Below are 18,359 nucleotides of genomic sequence, written 5' to 3' on the forward strand. Positions count from 1 at the left end.
ATTTCGGCTCAAGTCATGAACCCACAGTTTGTGGGATTGAGTCCCACTTTAGGCTCTGGGCTGACAGCATGGGGATTTTCTGCTTGGGATTTTCTCTCTCAAAATAATTAAATGTAAATAGGGGCGCCTGGGTGGCGCAGTTGGTTAAGTGTCCGACTTCAGCCAGGTCACGATCCCGCGGTCCGTGAGTTCGAGCCCCGCGTCGGGCTCTGGGCTGATGGCTCAGAGCCTGGAGCCTGTTTCCGATTCTGTGTCTCCCTCTCTCTCTGCCCCTCACCCGTTCATGCTCTGTCTCTCTCTGTCCCAAAAATAAATAAATGTTGAAAAAAATAAATACATAATAATAAAAAAAAAAGAAAAAAGAAATATAAATAAAAGTTTAATGTGTGAAGTGAGAATTTATGAACTATGCTTAAGTTTACAGAATAGCTTGCTGCTGCACTAGAAGATCACTTTTACCTTGAATAGTCTAGTTTTTGTAGGAATAGGTATCAAAATAATGTGAATAATGCTTTACAGATTAAAAGGCACTTTTCACATAAATTATCTGAATTAATGAGTATTTCAATTAAATTTGTTAAAAGACTACTGATGAACTAGTTTTTCACTGCTTCTTTCTGCAAACATTTAATGAGCTCCCACTTATGTGTTAGACACTGCGTACTTCCTTTTTCTAATTTAAAAATTTTTTTTAAGTTTATTCATTTTGAGAGAGACAGAGAGAGCAAGTCAGGGAGGGGCAGAGAGAGAGAGGGAGACAGAGAATCCCAAGTAGGCTCTGCACTGTCAGTACCCAGCCTGATGTGGGGCTCAAACTCATGAAATGTGAGATCATGACCTGATCCGAAACCAAGAGGCGGATGCTTAACTGACTGAGCCACGCAGCCACCTTGACATTGTGTACTTCCTAAATGCCTTTTTTAGTCTTGAAACCATCCCCCAACATCACTGCCCCATTTTAACAGTCCCCTACTTTTCCTGCCAACAGTCTCTCCCAATCCAACTCTTCCACCATAGCTCCTTGTTAGCTTAGTATACAAAACCCTTAACAAAGAACCCTAAGCTACCTCTGCTGCTTCTTTCGTCACCATTGTCATCATCCTCTCACCCCTCTGCTCAACACAATTCTTTAGCCAGGCTGAACTTGGCCTTTACGTAGCTGTGTATTCCTTTCCCTTTCTGCCTGACAAATCCATCATCCCTCACATCCCAGCTCCTGTTACAGCTTCCCTTCTAAGACCTTCCTTATTCCTTTAGAGTTTAGAGAATCACTCCAACCACACTTCATTCCTACTTCACAGTAATTAGACCATAGTAAGAAATTTACACATTTGTTTCCCCCATTAGCCACTAGGCTCCTTATGGGCAGGGACAGGTTTTCTGTACCATTGAATCTTCTAGTCCTGGCTCAGTACCAGGCACATAATAGATGCTCAATAAATATTTACTGAATGAACGAAACAACTGGAGAACAAATAAAGTGCCAAAATGTGTGCTGCATACTAGAGACAAGAAGTGTGAGCTAATTTCATTGGGATAACATCTTGGCAAAGGTAGTAGGGAGAATTTGAAAAACGAACAAAATCAAATAGATGAGAGGTATGAGGAGAATAAGTTTTAAATAAAGCATGTCACGTCCATGATTACTTAAAAAAAACAAAACCGTACTTACCTTCAGTTACTCCCCCAATAGCAAGAGAAATAATAGCTAAAACGTTTTCACATGATGAGTGATTTATCTACCAACAGAGGAGAAAACAATTTAATTTAAGGGCCAGAGTCCAGGCTAGTTTGATAAGAATAAAAACATATTTTCTGACATCAAATTATCAGAAATACAAGATAAACACATTTCTTACATATAATAAAATTACTAAGATAAAAATACAAAAAATGAAAAATAGTAATAGAATCATTAATTGTCAAAGTAGATCAAGTAAATAATAATCAAGGTGATTCACTTAAAATACAATGGTCTCAGGAAAATGGTTATATTACCATGACTATGGCAACAAGCTAATCAAGTACAGAAGCAGAGGCCATAACTCAATCAATGGCACAGGGCAAAGACAGGGCGAGGGTAATTAGTTGTACTCGTGTATCAATATGCCTGAGGGTTTTAATAGAAGGGAGGTAATGCTCAGGTTCAAAAACATCATAGAAACTAGCATTTTTTGAGTGCTCGTTAAGTGTTTTATACAACAGCCTTGAAAGAATATTATTTCCCCTCTTACAAATGAAATTGAGCCTCAGTAAAGCAAAGTAACTTGTCCAATGCCTCACAAGGCGTATGTGACTAGGGCTGAAGAGGAGAAAAAAAAAAATGAGTTTTGATATAGAATTGTTCAAAAGAAAGGGACACTGTATTATGGTCATTAGAAAAGGATCCAGCTTCTTGAGATACAACCTTTACTTAACCAAGAATAAACTGCTGAAAGTTTTCCTTTCCTTTGGGTGCCCCACTAACGGTAAATAAATTCAATTTTCATGTTTAGGTTAAATTTCTCTACTGAAGTTGGATAGGCTCTAGTTATTTTTGTATGCTTACTGATGAAGTCATCATAGGAAAATGAGGTCATGGAATCCCAGTACTCATGCTGAACATCCTTGGACTAGACCTTTCATGTTACTGAAGGATGTCACTGTTTCTAGAGCAAAGTGAAAGGGCCAATCTAAAATTCTAGTTCTTGCTCAGGAACACCTCATATCAACTTTTCTTCTATTCACTTGGAGAGCTCATTTGTTAAACCAAACCCTTAAATTTCACTTGTGCTGTCAAAATCCTGAACAATTACATAATCCCTATATTGTGATCAAGTCAGCTTTCACAAAGTAGCAAGTTCACTATAGAAAAAAATAATCGTAAATATCTATTGAGATAAAAGCAATTTCAAAAATAACATTTATTAATTTATCAGCAAAATTTTAACAATAAAGAAAAACATACTTACAATTTCTTCTTCTAGAACACCTCTGAAAGCTTGGTCAAGGGTACATTTTTTTTCATTTTCACTATTAAAAACAAAAGACACCTGAATTTTTTTAAACAGCTCAAGGTAAGTATAGCGATCTCGGCAAGTGATATTTCATGGATATCAATGCCTTACCTGCCAGGTAATTGGCTGAAGGTATTCAACAACGGCTTTATATTTTTGTTGTTCAGGGCCTCTCTAGTAGACTTCTAGAAAAGTAAAAATAGCATGTAAGTGGAAATATTTTTGCTTATTATTTACTGAAAAACATTACTCATCAATAGTCTGTCTAGCTGGAAATGCTAATGCGTGGGAAAAATTACCTATCAGTCATTCCATCAGTAATTCTTTATTTTTTTAAGTTTATTTATTTATTTTTTTTTGAGAGAGAGCGAGCGAGAGCAAGCGAGCAAGTGCGAGCCCAAGCAGAGGAGGGGCAGAGAGAGAGGGAGAGAGAAACTCCCAAGCAGGCTGCATACTGTCAGTGTACATGAGATCATGATCTGAGCCGAAATCAAGAGTTGGATGCCCAAGTGGCTGAGCCACCCAGGTGCCAATGATACACACTCTAATCACTGTGAACTTAACAAGAGCTTCCCAAGTAGACTTTCTCATTCTAGGTGTTCCCACCTACCATTTCTTAAAATATCACATACATGAGAGTATACTGTTTTGTTTTTTTTTTAATCTCCAAATGCCTCCTTATTTATAGGCTTTCATTTTAAAATTTCACAGCCCCCTCTCAAGTCCTTGATATTATCTCCCTCAACCCATCCAACCTTATTTCCCACTACAACTTAACATATACTCTCCACTAAGGTCTAGCCATTTTTTCATTATTTTCTGTCAAGCTCATTCTAGTGTTTTCATTTATGTTGTTCTTCCCACCAGCTCATGCAAATTCTATCCATTCTTCAAGACCCATCTCAAGTCCTACCTTCTCTAGTTTGCTCAGCACAGTCCCTGACACATAGTCAACACTGAATACCTGCTAATTGTCTTAAACTAGCCATAATTTGAAAGACAAAAAAGCAGGGGGTGGGATTTGGCTCAGTTGGTAGAGCATGCAACTGTAAGTCTCAAGTTGTAATTATTTAAAAATAAAACTTAAAAAAACAAAAAAGAAGTATCAAAGACAAAAATACTGCAAAGTCATTCACTCTGTGCAAATCCACATACACTTGGAAAGTCATCTCTTTACCCCCAGGAGTTACATTTACACTGGAAATGTCCATTCCTGACTCTGCCAAAAGGAGACTGTGTTATCTTGGACATATCTTCTTGTTTCTTTGTGCTTCAATTTCTTCACCAGTTAAATAAGGGGGTTGTTGTAGATGCTTATTACTAATAGCAGCAGATGCACCACGTGGGAACTTGTTAGAAACGCACACTTTCAGGCTCCATTCCAGACCTACTGAACCAGTCTACATTTAACAAGATCTCCAAGTGATCCCACTGCACACTGAACCTTCAGAAGTACTGGACCAGATGATCTCCAATAAAATGGTCCCCTCTGCGACTAATACGATATTGGATACTGCTAACAGTTACTCTTAGCAGAATTTCAGAGCACCTGGGATTACAGCAAAATACACAGAAAGAAAACGATTCTGAAGACATAACTAAGATATAACCTGATTAACAAATAAACCCTCATTGTATGGGAAAAAAATAACCTGCACACAAGAAAACTGACTACAAAGAATCAATTTTCTTTCACAGAATTTTTATTCTGCCGTCACTATAACTAGGTAGGCACAGTTACATATGTCAGTAGTTGAATCATGATTTGAAATACTGGCTCAAATGCTAAAGACAAATATAGGCAAACAACTTAGGACAGGGTTCTTCATGCTGTGATGGGCAACATAAAAAGAATCCTGGGTCTGAAGTCAGAAACACCAGGGAAGTACATCACCTAATTCTGGCAGGGGGGTGGTCTCCAATCTACCAGGCTTAACAGAGCTTTGCCTACTTCACGGTGCTAAGAGTTAAATAAGCTAACAAAAACGCTCTGTAAGGCGCTCCCCAAATACTCAAAGTACTCCTCCTCATTTTGTAAGAATAAAAAGACATCTGGCAACAATTCCCAAGCTGATCTCTGTTTTCCTGCTTTGGATCTCCTCGTTAATCTCTTAGGAGAGAGATATGGTAGGTTAAAGGGTGGTGAATAAGCGGCCAGAACCACCACCACCCGCAGCTTAGGGGGCGGGGCGGGAGCCAGTTCTCTGGGCTAAAACCACTCCCGCCTTCACCCTTAAGGAATTTTGGAGACACCTGCCCAGTTAAGCGAGCACTGCAACGGGAGCTCGACCGCACTGGAGGGAGTCTGCGGATAAACCCTCCACGCAGGGCACAAAGGCGCCCAGAACGCGGAGTTCAGAGACCTGCCTGCAGAAGGACGGAGGCGGACAGCTCAGGACGCACGGAAGAGGCAAGTAATGCGTCTTTCCCACCTCCCAACCCCCGACGGGGCCGGGAGCCGACACCGCGCCTTACACACCTCCGTCCCCGCTTTACCCCAGAGCAAAATTCGAGTGTTTTCAGGAAGAGGAGGAAAAAGATAGAGCCGGGTTAGGGCCACACTCTCCCACGGTCCGCTCACCGTAAACCGCGTCCGCGCTTCGGGCAAACTGAAGAGTGGCGGCGTCGGAGACATCTTCTCGGCTGCGCGTGCCCGCCACCGCGCTGCGGCGCTCGCGGATGACGTCAAGCGGGAGTAACGAGATTGCTGCCTCCGTGTTCGGCTAGAGCGGCCTGTGAGCCTAGGGGTGGGTCGGCTGGCCGCTGGCCGCTTCCGCGGTGACTTGAATTCAGCGGGACGTTGGAAGGCTGAGTCAGCCACACCATGTCTAGTCCGGTTTCGTAGGGAACTGTTGGGGTGACGGTATATGAGGGGCCTCGCCCTGTAAGCTCGGCGCTGCTGGTCGGGGAATAGGCCGGGACCCGCGCAATTGTGGTGGTTTTCCTGCTTTGGGGAAACCGGGTGAATGGCGGGTAGTAAGGCTCACTGGGTCGCGCTGGAAGGTAACCGCTGCCCGGGAATCCAGAGCAGGTGGGTTATCTGGGAGTGCCCCAGGCTGGGGAAGTTGTTGGCAGTGCCTGTGATCTCCGGACCGCAGTCGTTCTCCGGAGGGAGTGGTCTCAGCTACGGCCTTGCTGAGTAGTTCGTGGGCCTTTATAGTTCATGGGCTCTGTAGCTTAGGAGCAGTTCCCTTTTATGTGAAATAGAAAAAAAGGAGGCGGGGGGGGGGGGAGGGTAGCGCCTGGGTGGCTCTGTCGGTTAAGCGTCCGACTTCGGCTCAGGTCATGATCTCACGGTACGTGGGTTCGAGCCCCGCGTCGGGCTCTGTGCTGACAGCTTGGAACCTGGAGCCTGCTTCGGATTCTGTGTCTCCTTCTCTCTCTACCCCTCCCCGCTCGCACTCTGTCTCTCTCAAAAATAAATAAAATGTTTAAAAAAAAAAGCCTGTATCACAAGTCTGTCGAAAAGCTCAAATGAAACAAAGCAAATGTGGCTTGTAATGGGAATATGAGCATCATTATCAATATCTTGGTATCAGTTAACTTTGCTGCACATAGAGGTGTCTACTGAAAGAGACCGAAGAGGAATGCAAAACTCGAGGCTCGTTGGAAAATGGATGGCACTGCATCCAGGGTAGAGACCCCAGTTGCAAAACCCTTAGTCCTCACAGGGGAGGCTTGGCCAATGAAAGGCCAAGGGGCACTTTCTCTGTTGGACTTAAATGCTGTGGGGAAAGCAGCACAGACCCAAACGGGAGGAACTTCCCTAACGATCTTAGACCGTTCCATGTGTACCTTGTTTCCTTCTTTGGCTTCTAACAAGAATACAGGAAGCTAACCAAAGGATAATTTTGCATAATCTTGCCCCTAAGTGGGAATTGTGAACAATGGTGGCTACCCGGAGCATTGCAGTCTTTTTTTAGCATCAACAGAATCCGGGCGCCTGGGTGGCTCAGTAGGTTAAGCGTCTGACTTCGGCTCAGGTCATGATCTCCCGGTCTCGCATCGGGCTCTATGCTGACAGCTCAGAGCCTGGAGGCTGATTCGGATTCGGATTCTCCCCCGCTCTGCCCCTCCCTCACTCATGCTCTGTCTCTGTCTCTCAGTAATAAATAGGCGTTAAAGAAAACTTAGAATCAACAGAATTACTCATGTTTGAGTGTATGACTTAAATTTACAAGTTGACTAAATAAACTGGTATTAGCTGATGTAATAGGATTATTATTATATTACAGATAATTATTAACTATCTGGAGTACAACTAAGACATAAGAGGTAAATTAAAAAAAAATTTTTTTTTACAAGAATTCAAACATAAGAACTAGAGTGTATTATTCACCAAAGCCCCATGACTTAGAATTCTATTTGTTTATTTGACAAACATCTGTTAGGCACTTGTATACAGTGGACAGTATTTGTTGAATAAATAATAACTATTTGAACAAATGATTGAACAAAAATAATATAGCTTAATTCTTTTTTGAGGAACTCTATTTGACATAAAGGAAAACTATACAATTTCTATCAGTAATTTAGGTAATAGTTGCTATAAGTGATCAAAAGAGAATCAATACCACATGTGGTCAAGGAACCTTCATGCATTCCTCTTTGATCTTTCTCTTTCAGTACACACTGAATAGGAGAGATCTTCCAAATAGAATGGTATGAGCAGAAGTGTGGAAGGGAGAAGGCACAGTGAAAGATAGCTGTTTATTTTTACTTTAACATTGGCTTCTGCACAGAAATAGGGCTGAAGCGTCCAGCTGGAACCAGATTGTATTGATGTTTGCGGCCAAAGAATGTTATGGGTTTAAAAATGGCTTTTACAGCAGGTTATTACTGGCATTTTATTTTGGAGTGAAGGAGAGAAATGAGCCATTTTGCTGCTAATGAGTGAGGCAACACCAGATGAAAGTGTAGGAAAAAACGTAATCAGGTGACAATGGGGAGTTATTGTTTAATGAGTACAGATTTTAGCTTGGGAAGATGACAAATTTCTGAAATGGATAGTCGTAATGATTGTGCAATAATATGAATGTACTTATGTCACTGAATGGTACACTTAAAATGATTAAAATACTAAGTTTTATGTATGTTTTACCACAATAAAAATTTAAAAAGAAAACCTATTTTTAAAAAGGCAGCAATCCGATGCTAGATACCTTAAAGACAAACATCAAAGACATTGGTATGATCTTGAGAACTCAAGGTAAGATTATATTCATTCAATAAGGCCAAGAAGTAGAGAATGCATTTTTAAAAGGTGTCCATCAAAAATCACTACAGTAAAATATTTAAGCATTTAAATATTTAAGCATGTTAATAAATGTTTTATAATTCTGAGTGCACTTGACATGTAGTACCTCATTTGATCCTCTATGTGATATTTTGAGGTGGGTAATACAATTATTTCATCCATGAGGAAGCAAACTCAAAGAAATAGGGTTCTTGATATCGGGAATCAGCAAAATAAGACAACCCAGGAGTTTTGATTCCAAAATTTGTGCTCATTACTGTCATGATAGTATGTTATATTGTCATGGGTAATGGTCAAGTTTTAATGACCACCACCTTATGACACTTTCTTGTAGTATTTCTATACCTTACAACAACATTGTGCATAGTTCTATAACAGTGAGGAAAAGTTTCAGCTGTCCTAGCTCGCATGGCTAGAGAAAGCTAGTTTGGGAATTGAGCCTACCTTTAATCCCAAAGCCTGTATTTTTCTAAAGTCTTAACTCTTGAATCATTACCAAGCCATAGGCCTAATTAATATCCCATAATTATTTCCTTACAGTTAGATATGGGTGAGGATCCCACTGTCATCAATAACATATGAATTTTCAAAAGTATGTAATAACACTCAAAGGGCAGGCATCCAATGCACATAACATCTTCACTTACAGTTACTGAGCACCTGTTTTTCCTAGCAAGGTAAGGTGGACCAGGGACTGCCTCTCTTAGGAAATACCCTCCATGGGGAATTCTAGGCTGAGTGGTTTAGATCAGTTCTAAGTATTCACATCATTATTCTTTTTCTTTGGAGTACTCTCACTTGGATTCAAGTTACCATTAGAGTAATAACAGAAAAGGACCAAGGAGGAAGCTTAGTCTGCTTTTGTTCTGGTGTTTATCCTCTGGTCCAGGGCAAAGGAAACTTTTTGTTCTGTGATCACCAGCTACGTTAGGATGTTGGATTGCAGCTTTTGCTGGTTCAGGTTCTGGGCCCTTAGCCATCTTTCCCTTTCTCTCTGTCACTTGAGTGGATTGAAATAATTATATTGATATGGAGTTGATGTTTGAGAAGCAAAGCTGAGAAAAAAGAATGAGACTCCTACATTTGGAGAGAAGTGGAACTGCAAAGAATAAGAATGGAAGAGAGATGGCACTTTGTGTATATTTTGGGACTTAATTTTTGTGGAAAAAGAGGAATTATATGAAAACTGTGGGTACTACATTTTTTATAGGGTGGTGGCAATTTTCAAGCATTTTATATTGTTATTATTGTAATGTTCTTTCAGTACGTATTTACTGAGTGCCTACTATCTACCAGGCACAAATACAATATTATTGGCTTATGTATGCAGTATTATGTTTTATTACATTTTAAGTACTGTAAATGTCATTGTCTAATGTACATTGTAAAATCATGAGCTTGGTTGAACCACACAGATTGAGTGTAATTCAAGGTGAGAATAGAAGTCACAGAAATGGATGACTTCTTGCCCTAGTAAGCCTAACTTCCCTCCAGGGTTAAGCAGAGATTTTTACCTGAAACTGTACCATTGCTTGGTTTATTCCTGTTCTCTATCCTGATTCTCCCTCTCCCTTACTGGCTTCTCCTGACAGCACCTAAATCATTTGCTCACAAAGTCTCACCTCAGGGTTTGTTTCTGAAGGTTCTGATTGTGTTAGTTTGGGTCTACCAATAAGCAGACACCAACAAGAATTTGTTATGGAGGGAGCAGGAGCAGGCAGAAAGCTGATGGACCACAACGCAGGACTGATACCTGTGGGAGGAGAGAAGAAAGGAAGGAGGGCTAGGTAGGAAGTTTCTGAGTGAAACACAGCTCCAGGAAAGGTATGACTCTGCCAATGAGGAGTCCTCAGGTGAAACTTCTTGTCAGAAGACTCTTGCAGTTTGCCAGAATGAGCCTGAACTAGGACCTCTGCCATGCTCAGTCATTGGCTAGAAATAGCCCTCGGAAAGCCTGGCCTCCGTGCCAATGTAGTGGATCCAGAGGTTAACAGCTAGGGCTGTCAGTCATTTTTGCTCCCTACAAGCAAAAATATCTGGGTGGAGCATTTTCAGGGCTGCTACAATATCCTAGGTAGGGTATTCATATAATAACATTTTATTCATTCTTTTTTGGAAAATATTTTCATTTGTTTATTCTCAACAAATATATATGAACCTGGCACTGTGAGCAGAAGAGTTCTTGCCCTCATGGAGTTTTTATATAACAGAATTTGATTGTGTGATAAATGCTGTGCAGGAAATAATAACATCTATTGAGTGCTGTTGTGTTCTTGAATTCTAAGTGCTTTACATGTATGAGCTCCTTAATCATCCCAGCAAACTTATAAAATTGACTCTTGGGGTGCCTGGATGGCTCAGTTGGTAAAGCATCCTACTTCGGCTCAGGTCATGATCTTGCAGCTTGTGAGTTCGAGCCATGTGTCAGGCTCTTTGCTGTCAGCTTGGAGACTGGAGTCTGCTTCTGATTCTGTCTCCCTATCTCTCTGCTCCTACCCTGTTCATGCTCTGTCTGTCTTTCTCTCTCAAAAGTAAATAAACATTAAAAAAAATTAAAAAAGTTTACTCTTTATTATTCCCAGTTTGCAGGTGTAGAACTTGAACAGTGCTGAAGTAACCTAGCCCTAAGGTCACTTGAAATCAGAGTGAGAGACTCAGGGAGACTGCTAGGGCAGTATGTAAATAGAGTTGTCAAGGAAAGACTTCTCTGAGGGAGTGATATTTAAGCTAAAACTTACAGGATGGAAAGGGATTCGTTGTGCATTTGTGAGGGTGGGATTTGGCAGGGGAAGGTAATAAAGAACATCCCAGGTAGAAGGAATAGCATGTACAATGGCTTGTGTTAGGAAGGACATCAGCATATTTGAGAACTGAAAGAAGGCTTCATGAGCAAGATAGAAAGCAGCAGACAATGAGGTTGGACAAATGGACAGAGCCAGATTGTTCAGGACCTTGTCCTTCATTGGGGTTTCATTCTCCTCTATGGTATGCTATAGCTCTCTGGAATCTCACTGAACACACAAAAGTTTGTTTTAAACGTTCTCTGTTTTTTGCATAAACTGTTTCTGAGGAGAGTCATTTGCTTTTATTGGCCACCTTGCTTCCACTCTGGAGAGCTTCTGCTCTCTATGTTACTGGAGATTTTCATTATGTATTCATGTTTATAAATGGAGGTCAAGATTGCTCAGTCCTAAGAGCTATTGCAGGGGTTATTCAGCACATTTCCCACTCCTCACTTGGCATTCCCACCCCACTTCATCCCATTCTTGTAACAGACAAAACAGTGGTGGGCATATGACTGGGCCTAGCTATCAGTAAGTTTTTGAAATTTTTCTTCTGTGTCTGGAAAATATGACTGCTATTAGAGTTCTTTTTTTATAAACAATAGAAATCTTCTCTGGTTAGTGTTTTGTAAAGCAAGCTATTTGGAGGGTATTCAGAAGCTTATACAACAAAGGCTAGAGATAAAGCTTGGGCAGGCTTCATGGGAAGCAAGACATAGCATCAGTCTTAAGATGCCCCTGATAACATCATCTCCAATGGCTTGTCTCTGCTCCTGGTTTCTGATCTCTGTGGACATTTGTCATCACATCACTGAACACTCATCACCACACCATGCTTCTGCAGCTATCCTTGCATCATCTCCAGCCCTAAAATTTTGCACCTCTTCCTCTAGGTATGAGATCATGGCTGGGAGTATCTGATTGGCTATCCTCAGGACTTGTGTTCATGCTGTAGCTTCCAGAGTACAGGAAAAGTGATAACCATTCCTTCTTGCTTTCAGCTTCTGTAATGAGCCCCGTTTGGGATTTTCCTTCAGTTGGAAAGGGTCTTTGGATGCCGAGCAGTCAGTAAGAAAATATCCATTGGCCAAACTGGCTGCCCAGTACAATTCTCTGTTGTCTCAGGGGCTGTGATGAATTTTGACCTAACGTTGCCATCTTCCCCATCACTTGGATTAAGCCCATCTACAGAAAGAGAAAATGAGGCCAACACACAGAAACAGTGTTGAAAGATGGGCTATAGACAATGAAAAGAGGAGGAGAAATATATTAATTAGGTGGGGAGGAGAGATGCAGGGGGAGAGAGCAATGGGAGAGTGTTGGGAAGAGTTAACTGCAGAGAAGTTGGAGCACTAGGCTTTTTCATGTGAGGTGACTACTTCAGGGCATCTTCTAAAACAAACCATTCCCTTTTATAATAACTTAATGCTCTTTGGAGTTGGATTTCTTTTGTTTGGCATCAAAGAGTCCCAATTAATGCAGGAGCTGAGGTAGGTTTAATTTCTTTTTCATTTCTGAATCCCACAAAGTGGAGATGGGGCTACCCCATTGTGATGTTCTGAATGGGGTAGATTGACTTTTAAATGATCCAGTGCACTGGAGATTATGGTCTAGCAGGTGTGTACCTGTATTACCTCCTGTGAGCCAGGTGAAGTCTAATTGGATTTTGCTTCTGAGCAGTGATAGATCTTTTTCTCAATGCACAGGAAAGTAGCAGGAATGCCTCCTCTTGGGTAAGGCATGACTTGAATGACTGTAGACATGAATATGAGCCTATCATTACATGACCAGTAAATGATCTGATAAATAGGATTCCTTTTCTATGGTAATAGTGACATTAAGACCTCAATTTATGTCAACAAAGCTTGGGAAGTTTTGGAGCAAAATGTAAGAAGAGTGTTTTAGTTTGGATTACCACCCTCCCTCCTCCCCCCCAGTAAATTAAAGACTTAATTTATTTGAAAAGTGATCCAAGGAAGCAGTGGTAGTAGGGAGAATGAAACAGAGGAGGAAAAGCCTTTACAAAGGTACCTTATAGTACCGGTCACTGCTATGAGTGAATGGAGCTCAATGGCACTGGACTCTTTTGAGAAGCTGTATATAATGTGCCTCAAAAGTGCCTGCCTAAAGAAAGGGGAGGAAAGCATTTATGCATTGACTTTGAATCCCTATTCATCAAAAGCTGACTTATGGGAGATCATTGTTGTGCATGCAGGAGCACATAGAGAGTTCCCACGGGATTTTGCAATAGCACAATATTAGAGAAGCCTTGGGGCAAAAAAACCAGGTGTATGATGCAACTGAGGTGAATCTGGCTGTGTGGAGCTGGCTGTCAACAGTGGCTAGAATAAAAAGTGGGGCCAAGGGATGTGAGGCAGGGCCAAGGGATGTCTAATATAAGGGGAGGAAATGTGCTGAATTCTTAATCATACATAAGGGGAACCAAAATAAACTCTTTAGTGGCGTCTTAGGTAAGCACAAAAAGTATAGATTAAAGCATATAGATTTTAAAAATATAAGTGATAAACATCAATAGAATCTAAAATAATATGTATACCCCCAAGATCACTGCAGATAATAAGAAAAAAATAAGTTCATATAACAAGAGTTAGAAGACAGGAAAACTGCAAAATCTCTTCTCTCTCTCTCTCTCTCTCTCTCTCTCTCTCTCTCGTGTGCGCGCGCGTGTGTGTGTGTGTGTGTGTGTTTAGATGGAGAAAGAGGGCATATGTATATCTAGTAAATTAAAGATTATGATTGTAGAAACAAAAGCAGACACACATCAAAGGAGGGATGGATCTAGCCTGAAGTTTATACAATTTGGGAGGGGTTGTCTTTAAGAAGAATAACAAAATTGTAAATACAAAATAAGATATGAAGTGAATATTTATTTGGAATGAGAAAAGAAAGGCAATCCATTACAAATGTCACAAGCATCGTGAAATTCAAAGTAATGTTAACTCTCTGATATCCCTCCATAATGCTTTCTCCTACATTTTTGACTGCATATTCTCTGATTACCTTGTCATAATACAGTATTTATATAATATTTTTATTAAAAAGAATAGAAAGCTAACTCAGCCTTTTACTTAGCATAGTGGATATTTGTTAATATTGGTAGTTTAGAGATTTTTCAGCCACACAACCCCTTATTGGGTATACCACATCTGTGATTTCCTCTGCGATTTCTTGCGCAGGTGATGTTTATTGCTCTAAGAACTTCAGTTCTTTAATTTCTCTTGGTATTAAGTCTATGTAATAGTTTATGTAAGCAAAAAAAGAAAAAAAGTTTATGTAAGGTAGGAAAATTAGTGGAAACTTGGTGAGAGGTATTCAAGAGCTGTCTATAGTATTTTTGCAACTTTTCTATAAATCTAAAGTTATTCCAAAATAGAATTTTTATTAAAAAATGTTAATAGACTAACAAATAAAGATCATGTTATTCTGGATCAAAAAAAGCAAGACTCAACTATATGCTGATGGTAAGAATACACTTTAAAAATCAGATAGATTTAAAGTAAAAGGATGGAAAAATACTTGTACAATCACTAATGATGAAAAATATAGCCTTACTATATTAATTTTGTAAAATTGGAGAAATGAAAAAAAGTATTACTAGAAATAAAGAAGTTTCTTTCATAATTAAATGATACTTTCATTATGAAAATAATAATCTTTTTTAAATTTTATTTTATTTTTTTTTTTTATTTTTTGAGAGACAGAGACAGAGCATGAGCAGGGGAGGAGCAGAGAGAGAGGGAAACACAGAATCTGAAGCAGGCTCTAAGCTCTGAGCTATCAGCACAGAGCACGATATGGGGCTCAAACTCACTAATGGGAGATTATGACCTGAACCGAAGTCGGAGGCTCAACTAACTGAGCCACCCAGGCGCCCCTGGAAAATCATAATCTTTAATGTGTGTGCATCTCAAAACAAAACCTCATAATACATGAAGCAGAAATTGGCAGAGCTAAAAGAATAAATAGAAAAATACATCATCATAGTTGGAGATCTTAATACTATCTATCTCAGTAATTGATAGAACAAGCAGGAAAAAAAAGTGAGTAAAGCAAAGAATATTTGAGTAACACTGCTTTCCAACTTGACATAATTGATACTTGTAAAATGCTACATCCAAGAAATGCAGAATGAATTTTCTCTTCAGGTGCACCTGAGTCATTACCAAAATGGACCATATGCTTAGCCATAAAGCAAGGGCGAAAACTTTTAAAGGGTTAAAATAGAATGTGTTCTCTGACAATAATGGAATTTAAAAATCAATAACAAAAGAGTATCTAGCAAAATCACTAAATATTTGGAAATTAAGAAACAAAATTCTGAATCGTGTACCAATTATGGTATATTTTGGTATTGTGTACCAATAATAACAAAAACACAATTTACTGATATTTATGAATATAGCTAGAGTAATACTTGGAGGAAAATCTATAGCTTGAATATGTTGTGTTATATATTTTATATAGCTTGTAATCATTAGAAAAAAGAAAGAGTTAAAAATCAATGATATAAATTTCCATCTCAAGAAGTGAGCAAAAGAAGGGCAAATTAAACCCTAAGAAAGTAGAAAAGTAAATAATGAATATAAAGGCAACAAAATAGAAAACGAACAGTAGGCAAATGAAGAAAACCAAAGCTGGTTCTATGAAGAGAGAAGTGAAATTGGTTTACCTTTAACAAGATAATCAAGAATGAGAAGAAAACTCAGATTGTCATTATGAGAAATGAAAAAGAGAACATCATTACAGATCCTACAGGCACTAAAAAGATAATAGGACAGTATTTAAAATTTTTAAGGCAATAAATCTGACAACTTAAAAAAAATTTTTTTTTAATTTTGGAGACTTTTTGTGAAACACAATTTACCAAAACTGACAAAGAAGAAATCGGACATATGAAAAGTGCTATTTCTGTTAAAGAAATTGGATGTGTAATGAAAACCTTTCCAGAGAGCAAACTCCAAGTCTAGATAGCTCCACTGGTAAATTCTATTATAGAAGTAATAGTAATTTTACATAAGGTTTTTTTGAGAATAAGCCATGAGTGGACATTTACCAACTTGTTTTAAGAGCCTTGCATAATTCTGATTTCACAATCTTAAAAGTACATTATAAGAAAATAAAATTACAGACTAATGTCCCTATGAACTTAGGTATAAAAGTACCAAAAGAAAAATCTTAGATCCAGCCATATATTAAAAAGTTAGTAGATCATGACCAAGTAAGGTTTATCTCAGGAATAGAAGTTTGGTTTAATATGTTATTCACCATGTTATCAGAATAAAGGAGAAAAATATAAATATAAGCATCTCAATGGATACAGGAAAAGTGATAAAACTCAGCACCCATTCATAATTTTTAAAAAGATCAAGAAACTCGGAATAAAAAGGACTTTTTCAATCTGGTAAAAAGTATCTTAAAAAATCTTCAGCTAGGGGCGCCTGGGTGGCTCAGTCGGTTAAGTGTCCGACTTCAGCTCAGGTCACGATCTCGCGGTCTGTGAGTTCGAGCCCCGCGTCTGGCTCTGGGCTGATGGCTCAGAGCCTGGAGCCTGCTTCCCATTCTGTGTCTCCCTCTCTCTCTGCCCCTCCCCCGTTCATGCTCTGTCTCTCTCTGTCTCAAAAATAAATAAACATTAAAAAAATTTTTTTTAAAAATAAAAAAAAATCTTCAGCTAACATAATAACAATAAATTTTGAAATCTTTGCCCCTAAAATCTGGAAGAAGATAAGGATATTTATATTCATCACTTAAAAAAAATTTTTTTAATGTTTATTTTTGAGAGAGAGCGGGTGAGCTGGGGAGGGGCAGAGAGAGGGAGACACAGAATCCGAAGCAAGGCTCCAGGCTCCAGGCTGTTAGCACAGAGCCTGACGCAGGGCTTGAACCCATGAACCATGAAATCACGACCTGAGCCGAAGTTGAATGTTTAACCAACTGAGCCACCCAGGCACCCCCATATTCATCACTTTTATTCAACATTATAATGACGGTCCTAGGCAATGAGTTAACACAAGAAAACAAAAACAAAGAATTCAAAAGTGTCTTTATTTGCAAATGGAATGATTTTTTAATGTAGGAAATGCAAAGGTATAAAAAAAGTATCTAAAAATGAACTATTTGTACTAATAAGTGAATTTAGCAAGATTATAGGATACAAGATCAATCAATCTATAGTTTTATTTCTTTGTGGTAATTCTAGAAATTTGGAAAATAGAGTTTAAAAAATAAATACTGTTTATAATAGCATAAACCACAACAAATACCTATGAATGATTTTTTTAAAATGTAAAAGAATTTTAAAACAACCCTGAGATAAAGATGACATGAATAAGTGGAAAGGCAAATGATGTTTATGGATTTGAAGATTCAGTATTGAAAAGGTGTAAATTTTTCCCCAATTGATCTATAGATTCAATAGAATCTTAATTTAAAAAACACTAGCAAACTTTTTATAGAAATTGGCAAGCGTATTTTAAAATTTACAAAGACATGCAAAGGACTTAAAATAGCTAAGATGATCTTGAAGAAGAACAAAGGAATTACACTACTAGATTTTCTATAAAGCTATTATAATAACATCATTAAAATAATAAGGGTAAAAAAGTAGACCAAAGGAACAGAAGAGAATCTAAAAATAGACTCAGACAATTGATCACATGGTTTTTGATAAAGGTGTAAATGAAATTCAGTATGGAAAAGGAAGATCTTTTTTAAATTTTTGTTTTTAAATTTTTTTTTTCAACGTTTTTATTTATTTTTGGGACAGAGAGAGACGGAGCATGAACGGGGGAGGGGCAGAGAGAGAGGGAGACACAGAATCGGAAACAGGCTCCAGGCTCTGAGCCATCCGCCCAGAGCCGGACGCGGGGCTCGAACTCAGGGATCGCGAGATCGTGACCTGGCTGAAGTCGGATGCTTAACCGACTGCGCCACCCAGGCGCCCCATGGAAAAGGAAGATCTTTTTAATAAATAGTGCTGGAGCAATTGAATATTCACATGGGGGAAGAAAAAAACCTGACTCCTACTTTTCATCATGTACAAAAATGACTTTGAAATTGAGTGAAATAGGGGTGCCTGGGTGGCTTAGTCGGTTGAGTGTCTAACTCTTGATTTTGGCTCAGGTCATGATCTCAGGGTTGTGAGATCAAACCCTGTGTTGGGCTCCATGCTGAGTGTGGGGCTTGCTTGGGATTCTCTCTCCTCTCTGCCCTTCCCTTATGTATGCATGTGTTCTTTCTCTCTCTGTCTCTCTCTCTCTCCAAAAAAAAAAAAAAAAAAAAAAAAAAAAAAAAAAAAAAAAA

General features: G+C 39.1%; 1 protein-coding gene across 1 annotated transcript in view; it reads right to left on the reverse strand.

Annotated features, from left to right (window-relative positions):
• THOC1 (THO complex subunit 1) overlaps positions 1-5,688 on the reverse strand; it is a 52,764-nt gene extending 47,076 nt beyond the window's left edge. The window contains exons 1-4 of the mRNA XM_040479262.1: positions 5,578-5,688; positions 3,108-3,181; positions 2,952-3,012; positions 1,673-1,739 (exon numbers count right to left, since the gene is read on the reverse strand). Coding sequence (XP_040335196.1) covers positions 1,673-1,739; positions 2,952-3,012; positions 3,108-3,181; positions 5,578-5,631 — 256 coding nt within the window. The 5' untranslated portion in view covers positions 5,632-5,688. The remainder of the gene's footprint in view (positions 1-1,672; positions 1,740-2,951; positions 3,013-3,107; positions 3,182-5,577) is intronic.
• Positions 5,689-18,359: the final 12,671 nt, after the last annotated feature.

Source organism: Herpailurus yagouaroundi, unplaced genomic scaffold (assembly GCF_014898765.1).
Source record: "Herpailurus yagouaroundi ecotype Mexico unplaced genomic scaffold, PumYag 142, whole genome shotgun sequence".
NCBI lineage: Eukaryota > Metazoa > Chordata > Mammalia > Carnivora > Felidae > Herpailurus > Herpailurus yagouaroundi.